Here is an 8909-nt window from a genome sequence, read left to right as displayed (position 1 = left end):
GAAATATCACCATAAGTTGTCCAAATAATGATACCCTATATCGACAGAATGAATCAAATTTCGTGCACTTACAGTCCACGAAAAGCACAAAAAATGTATCTACACTTTAGATATAGCCTATAACAAACAGAATGATTCAAATTTCGTGCACTTACAGTCCACGAAAAGCACGAAAAAGTATTTACACTCGAGATATTTTTTTTTCACTTTTATCGCACGCTGGTGTGGTACAAACATAAATGCTGATGATATATTTGAGACAGAAAGTTGTCTGATTGTCTGAATTGTCTGACCCTGAGACGTCCTTAAAATACCCTGATTCACAAATACCTCGATCCACAAATAAACTTGTTGAAAATAAAGCTAAAATACTTGTATATATATATATATATATATATATATATATATATATAACGAAGTACTGAAAGTCAATCCATCACACTGTGAGCTCTAGTAACAGGCTTAACAAGAAATGAAAAATTGAATTCATATTTAACAAAGAATTGGTAATTCGAACTTGATTATGAAATATCACCACAAGTTGTCCAAATATATATAGCTTACCAACGAAAAGTACGCTTTTAATTGCATTGATGGATAATGCAGTGTACGTGTATATTCCTTCTTTAGAAAGGAATTTATCTGCATTCTTGAATAAATTTCCTTTAAGAACAAGAACAATCAATTGCTTTCTTCTGCTCTTTTCCAAGGTTGTTTCGAATAACCATTTCTCTGTAAATATATACTCTAAAAAGCTAATATCAGAATATCGTCGGCTTTGCTCTCTGTATTAACATAGATTTTGAAGGGAATTTTGTGTCCATACATTGCTGGAAACAACATTTGCCTGTAATTTGAAGTCAAATATGTGTTAAAAGTACGGTAAATGGTACAATTATACAGAATGACATGCTTATTGAGCTTTTTGAAAATATGGGCATTAGTTCTTAAGTATTGACAGCTGAATCCTGATTGGATATTACTGGTTGCCATGGCAACAGGAAAAAAACTTTTTTGAACAATAATCAATAGAAATGTTTGTTTTTAATTCACCTATCTACAAAAAAAAACTGAACAAAAAATACCAAAGTTTGCAGCAGTTGGAGGCATTTTTTGGATTATCAATCACCTGTATACATCTGGTTACCATGGTAACCATGCACAATATTTGAACTTACAATGTATCCTATTGTTTTGCTGACATCTCTAGCAACATATATATATATATATGGTTTTACGGTGTTTTGAGGAATTATTCATGAAATAACTGCAAAAAACTGTGATTATGTTGTAATTTTCAGTGCCAGCCGTAACCGACCCCAGTCTAGTTTCTAGTCGTTTTTATTTCGTTTTCATCTCTCCGAGTTGCAGCTTGCGCATGTGTAGAAGCCCACTTTATTGTGCTAAGCCGAGCGAAGGCGCATACCAAGTGATTGCGACGCCCGAACGGTTTGGGGTCACAATCACTGGGTATGCAACCTCACTCGGCTTGCTGCAACTCGGAAAAAATATACACGAAATAAAAACGGCTAGAAACTAAACTACACTGACCTCAGCTAGTGAGTTTGCTGGCAAAAACCCTTGTTTGCCGAGGAAAAAGTCTGCGTGCGCTAAGACTACTACACGCACCACTGGCACTGGCGCCTGTAGCAGTGCTAGTGGTGCGTGTAGTAGTCTTGGCGTGCGCAGACTCTTTTTCGAACAATAAGGTCTTGTCGCAACTAAAATGGCCTGTAAAATTTTATTGATACCATAATTTCGAATCACATACTACCTAGGGGTGTTCCAGAGAGTCCAACCGACCACCCTATGCAGTCAAACCTTTTCTGCCGGGTGGGTTGATCGAAGTCATTTTTTCTGGGTCCCTGCGCCTGGACTATTTCCGCTGATGAACATCCTTTGCTCTGTAGTTAGCTGCATGGTCAGGCAAGCTCATGATCACGTGCTAATTACGACCCTATTCACAACCGACATTCCTTTTTTTATCCCTCCCTTCATGTTTGTGTAAATTCATTGAAGCATGAAGCTGAAGACCATTGTTATCTGCCAAGTCGGGCAGGCGTCGGGAAAGCTAACTGCTCCTTTACTGGGTAAACAGTAAGGATATGTTAAAATTAAGTTTTCTCGAGCAGGCGTTGATCATTTTTTACGCATGGGATATCATATGAAAGGAAAAAGAATGGATATTAAAGCTATGATTTCATTTTTTTTTTGCAAAAGATTGCTGAAAAAGTCTGAAAACTTCATTCAAAGTTACCATTTGCTTGTGCAAATGAAATTTTAGTAGCACCACTGTCTATTGTTCTAACTCAGTCATGCATGGATTATGAACAACTTGTACATCAAATGAAAGAAGAGAAGTGTATCTTTCAATCCATGTACATCTCATAAAGCAAATATATGATTTTGATCGCAAAGAAATGCAATGAAACTCGGTTTCGTTTTTTTCTGGGACACGCTGGTATAAGAATTATAACAGAAAAGATGAGAGAAATAATGAAGAAGAAATGTAAAGAAAAGATAGAAGGATAAAAGCAGAGAATAACGTAAGGAAAGATGGGGAAAATAATGCAATGTGAAGTTTACTACAGAAGAAAAGATGAAAGGTTAAAGATATGCATGATATACAAGGAATTATGATAGAGGAAAAAACAAACAATATGGTGAAGAAAGTAGGTTCCTAAGCAAGATAAGATAAGAGGAAATAAAAGAATATATAAGGACAGTATATTCAAGGAGAACAGAAATATGACTACAGAAGGAGAATGATAGAAAAATGAAGATGACAAAAGATTTAAAACCAAGAATAACATTAAAATACAGGATAAAACAGGGCAAACTAACGAAATACACGCAGAAGCTGACTTTTCCTCTGTGGGTCAAACTGTGCAGTGTAGATGGAAACGTAAAATTGCGAACGATTGTAGTGCGCTTTTTTTTTTCTTTTTGCTTGCTGAAATCCGGAAGTGGTACGAGAAACACAAAAATTGCACGGGAGCCCCTTTTTTCGGCTTGTCAGCTGAATAAACCCGGAAGTGGCACCAGAAATACTCTCTGAGGAGAGTTTGCGCCCCCCCCCCACCCCCTTCGCGGAATTCCTGGATCTGCCCCGGAACGCTGCTTTAAAAGAGATAATAGAATCGTGATTCATGACTCCAGCTAAGAAAGTGCATGAACACAACCTATAGGGGTAATTATCCCAGGAGCTAAAAATTTCCGAGGGTTTTTCTCGGGGATAACTGTCCAGCGGTGACCTAGAGATGTCGAGAGGGGCGATCGTTCTGGGGGGAAATGTCGTAGCGATAGTTGTCCTCTGGGGTATACTAGTACTTGTTCGGGGGAGGAGGAGGTAATCGTCCTTGGCGGTAATTATCCCCTGGGTTGTGGTCCTTAGGGTAAATTGTCCTGGGGTACTAGTAGTTGTCATAGGGGATAGTGGTCCTCAGCGTAGATGTGGGAAGAGGATGTAGTTGTCCTGGGGATAATTGTCCTGGTAACAGTTGTCCTAAGAGGGTAGTTGTCAAAGGGGATGGGTAGTTGTCCGGATAAGAGCAATATACCTGTAATATTCAAAATGGAGAGATCACTCCACCCAAGGATTAAATTACGAAGAAAATGCTTTTTTTTTTATAGTGCTAAGTAAAATGTGACTGTCAAAGTGGTAGAGAGGTACAAAGTCATTGGATTTATGTTAATCCTGCTGTTTTCATCAGAATTACGACTATGATAACAGCTGAATGTCAGTATACAATGATGGACAGGACAGAGTGGATCGGTGAGAACTGGATGCGAGAGTTTAACTTTGGAACTGTTTAAACCCACGAGTGCAGAGAGTGGGTTTTAGACTGTTTCCAAAGTTAAACGAGAGCATTCAATTTGACTGATCCATGAAATAGGTCTGTGCATCATTCGATTTAATAAAATGGGCCCGTAAATTCATTAAATTCAACCCTTTTCCCCATCATGCGTCCGATACGTCTACAATATTATACAAGGCTTGAGCCATGCGTTCGGATTTTACCGGACGCGTGGCTCACTGTAGATCAGTAAAAAAAAAAAAAAACAAAACAAAAAAAAAAACAACAACAACAACAACAAAACAAACAAACAAACAAGACAAGACAAAAATATAAATGCATAGTGATTGAGCAATCAAATTGCAGAGATTCTAAAGCCCATTTTATAACAGTGCATGCTGTATTTTACCCGTAGCGAAACAACATGCACATTCCCGAAGTAAGACAGTATAAACCATTATGATTCATTAACAAACACTTTTCTTAGGGGATTATATTCAGACGGGGAGGGGGGGGGGGGGGAGTAATTGTTATCTGATTACACATTCTGACACATTAGTGTCTTGATTTTGTAGCAATGTAGTAACTTTCTAAACTGGCAGGTTTGGAATCGCAGGCAATGGAACAAGTGTAGAATGCATAATCTTGTTCACATGGTTTCAAGTCCGAGATCATAATGTGACCCTGCATCACAAAACCAACAAAAAGTCGGCAGACATGGATTTTTATTTAAGGGCAGAGTGTGAAATAGCAGACTGTGAGCTTTAAAATGATGTATAACTCAATTCAAATGAACTTCCCTATAACCTACCTAAATACTGGAAAGAAAGCACACACTCTGGAAAAGTGTGAACTGAGAAAAGAGGCTCTGAAGTACAGGGTCTATTCAAGAGCTTACCAAGCCGTGCTAGCTGTGCCATGATAGGGACAAAGCACAGGATGTAAACGACCGGAGCAACAACAATGAAGAGATTATCAGATTAAGCTGAAATTAAGCATGCTTTATTAACACATTTTGTCCATGATTAGTGGTAACTTTCAAAGCAGTAGCTTTATTCTTTCATAAGTTATTAGACTTGAAAGTGAAGAGTGTGCACAGGATTTCAAGAAATGAAAAGCGGCCTCTAAGACATACCTGATCATTCTACTCTCCCCCAAAGAGAGTTGTAGAAAAACTGCTGAAAGCACACTTTCCCATTCCTGTTAAGATCTCAAACTAAAGAATAATGTAGAAGAAGGATAGCTCTTTCAGAAAATATGAAAAACTCAAGATTGACTCGGTTGAACCATTTCACCCTTTTTTTTAGTCCTCAAGTACAATCATGGGGTGCGACTTTTTGTTTGTTTTTTGATGCACAGTCACATATATAGGCCTATGTGTGTGTGTGTGTGTATGTGTGCGTGCGTGTGTGTGTGTGTGTATGTTTACTGTTTGTCAAACAATATCTGCAGCAGGGGAACAGAAAAAATCCTCCGAAAAATTATCATGATTATCATGCTCTACATGATCAGTTTATTTTCAACACACAAATTTCTGCGCATCTTGCCCTTTGTCAAACGATTTAATTACAGTCTGTAAATGTTTGTGTTGACAATAAAATGTTAGTGTACAAAAAAAGTAAACACATTTTGATGTTCATATTTCTCATAAAACATTTGGCTTCATATCAATGCTTTATAGACCATATTAAAGGTTATTCAATTGGCTATCAACCTGGTAGGTCAATAGAAAAGGAAACCTAACGCATGAGTGAACACATCCATTTTTCTCTTCAAAGGCACAAAAGTAAAAATTGCGGAAATGAACAAGTTGTCAGTGCTCTTCCATATGACCATGAGAACGAAAGACAAATTCAACACAATAAGAAACACAAATTGATTTGCAAAAATAAACTTATGGTATATATTATGTCTTTGTAGCCCCCAAAGATAAAGAAAGTCTTTAAAAATGAAGGAACATGAAGAATCTCTGACAAATCCGAATCAAAATGACATTAGAGAAGAAGCAACGTAAAAAAATTGAGATTTTTTTTTTTTTAGATTAGAAAAATTGAAAGTAGTATTTGGTTCTTGAATATCTCTCATGAATTCTTAAATTTCTAGATTAAAATAATGAAATAAAGAATTCTGTCTATTGCGACTTACCCCCTGTTATTTGAAGTTTGAGTTAATAGAAAATTCTTATTTTCCCCCTAATTTTCACACTTTGTAGATTGGTCTTTTGTTATCATTACAATCATGAAGGGTATTTGCTAATGATTGACAAAATGTCAATTTCTGCAATGTTTCCTATTGTAAACGAATGTGTTCACTCATGCATAAAGTTTCCCTTTTTATAAACCTACTAGGTTGACAGCTAACTGAATAACCTGTTGATGTGGTAATTATGACACAATGACTTTAATCAAAATCTTCTATAAAATATGAACTCGAAAAGTGTTTACTTTCTTTTCTTGCTTAGTGTACATTATGATAAGTTTTCGAAGGATTTCTTTTGTTCTCCTGCTATTGATATGAATATACATATTGGCAAAGCCACGAGAAAATGTTGCTTATCTTTTACCATGAAAGAACGAAACCATAGAACACGAGATGATACGAATACAAGTTTTCAGCAGAATAGCGACTTCAAGACAAATGTGTGGACAATCAAATTACTGAAACCTTGCTTGTTATTTCGAAAGGAGATGTCTTTGATCTCGAGACCTACATCAACTATGCTTATTTTCGTGCATGATGGTATCCATATGGTATCTCAGTTATTCTGCCAGTCTACAAAATATCAAACACTAAAAATCAATAGCGGTAAAACTGATGTAGATTCCTAAACTGTATTGTAGTTTCTATGCAGTCATTGTCATCTGATACACAGTACTGTCTTCACTAACAACAATATGTACTAAGTTTCTGGATTAGTTAGTTTAGAATCGCAGGCAGTAAAGTGCTCATTTCTGTTCACATGGTTTACATTATGGTATTTGAAATGGGTTACATTTACAATTCTGTCAGTGTACAAAATATCAAACACACGAATTTTCGTGATTTAAATCACTTGTAATTCAGGTGATGTTGATTCCTACTGTAATGTAGTTTAAATGTGCTTTTCATTACCATATCTCGCGATATGGATTACCACATCATTGTTATCGCATAGATTGCTGCAACCAAGGAAAGGATGTAACAACGTCGCAATAGATCTGACAATTCTTAAGCACATGAGACGATAAAAGTAGCTTGTCTTTATTGCATTGCACACTCTCCATTCCAATGGACATTATTACCTGTGAATAGAGATCAGAACATCCTTTGAACTGAAGAGCGGGAACGTAGTGAGCAATGATGTAATTATTGTAATAAGCTGATTATGCAGAAAAGAATGTCTGCTAAGAACTCTTATTCTTACTGATTCAATCACAATGAAATTACATGGCGAATACTTCTTGCAGTTCTATGAACTCCGTCCGTGTGATTGTACAGGTGAACACTAAATACGATACTCAACACTCAGTGTAAACACACCAAACGATGCGCTACTATGTTGTCTCGATGACGGTGAACAGTATTAAAAAACACGACAACTTGCCATATTGCATGCTGAAGATGAAAATATCGAACATACAAGGAAGACTGCATAGGTCTTTCAAAGTCATGTATATGAGATTAGCATGTTGAAAAATTATAACGGTCATTTTCCGACTCATATTGGCTGCGAGTAAATTCACCGACGTTATGTTTTCTTTATGACCGACCACACAATTGCAACTGTATATCTCACATCGTTACACTTTTTACTGACTTCCTCTTGAAAAAAATAGCCGAACTGCATATTACGAAGCTTGGAGCTGCCGATCATTTGGAGTTTGGTCATGGACAAACAGAGTAACATCATGTGTTCACTGCGTCCTAGTCTACTCTGCATTTGTCTTGCGATAAGGGGATTCGTAGAAATCGCTTCATCGTTCGTGTCTCTTTGCATGAAGGCGTTGTTTATGTTGACGTCTGTGTCGCGCTGTCCATTGGCATGTAAGAATCCTCTTGAAGGCCCTTCGAAATGTCGCATTGCACAAAGCGTAACAGATGGGATTCAACGTGCTATTGAGATAACAAAGATAATACGCAACTTCAAAGCTTTTGATAATTGTTTCGTTAGACATCCCATAGTTTATAAGCACCAGTATGCTGTATGGAGTCCAGGTGATGATAAACGCGAGAAGTATTGCACATAAAGTCCGCGCAGCTTTTTTTTCACGAATCAACTGAGACTTTCTTTTCCGGTTCACATTAGTTTTTGCGCGACTCGCCATTTTATTCACCATTGAAATTGTACTTATGCTGAGATTAGACTGACTAGCTGCTGGTGCCTTGTTGTTACTTGCTACCGAGTTTGACCTTGATTTTTCATTTCCGGGTGTGTCAGGGGGCATTAATCGTGCGCCCTCTTGGTCCTGTATCAGGCTCTGTTCTCTCTGTGGCGAATCTTCCACCATTGTTATTCGTGGCAGTTTGTCTTCATTTCTTGCGCTTGGACTTTCATCCGGCAACTTGATGAGAATAGTGTAAAGCGACGCAGCAAAACTTTTGTTGTCAGAAGTGCTGTTGTCTGCCTCTGCGATACTCCCATTCAAATGGGACGACTTACGCGGTGATTCGCGAATGGGGTTGTGGCGCGGCGAATCCTGTTGAAGCGTGGCCTGCACCCGAGAGCCCCTCCTGGACTTGAGGCTGGTAGAGTACGACATCGTCGATGGCGAGTTGTGATGGATTGTGAGGTCGCTACTGTCGTCGTCCTCATCACCAAGATCAGCCATTACACAACACGGACATCGCATGCATCGCGACTGGCTTCTCATACGCACACTGACGTCATCGTCTGTATCCTCGTTGGAAAGCAGGCGGCGAGCAGGAGCGTTTGATTGGCCACCCCCCTCTTGCAGCTTTTCCAGCTCCAGCGATCTCTTTTCTGTCTCTCTCCAGATCTTATAATACAGAGTACCCATGAGTGCGACTGGTATATAAAACGCGATCATAATAGTGATAATATTCACTGAAATGATTTCGGCCAGAAATTGAATGTGGCACTCGTTTTCTTTAACCGTCCTCCCCTGTGGAACA

The 8909-nt window shown here is 38.1% G+C and overlaps 1 protein-coding gene across 1 annotated transcript; it reads right to left on the bottom strand.

Moving 5' to 3' along the window:
- Positions 1 to 7230: 7230 nt before the first annotated feature.
- Positions 7231 to 8909, bottom strand: LOC139733123 (muscarinic acetylcholine receptor M3-like). The gene has a single exon (XM_071643966.1). It carries the CDS (start codon positions 8822 to 8824, stop codon positions 7751 to 7753), a length of 1074 nt encoding a protein of 357 aa, XP_071500067.1. The 5' UTR covers positions 8825 to 8909; the 3' UTR covers positions 7231 to 7750.

The sequence above is a fragment of the Diadema antillarum genome, unplaced genomic scaffold, assembly GCF_040938485.1.
Source record: "Diadema antillarum isolate AM-2024a unplaced genomic scaffold, OU_Dant_1.0 seq00000461_RagTag, whole genome shotgun sequence".
In the NCBI taxonomy this organism is placed as follows: domain Eukaryota; kingdom Metazoa; phylum Echinodermata; class Echinoidea; order Diadematoida; family Diadematidae; genus Diadema; species Diadema antillarum.
This window is presented reverse-complemented; position numbering and strand designations above follow the sequence as displayed.

Excerpts from the sequence above, each read along its gene's own strand:
- LOC139733123 (XM_071643966.1), bottom strand. The coding sequence starts at position 8,824 with ATGATCGCGTTTTATATACCAGTCGCACTCATGGGTACTCTGTATTAT.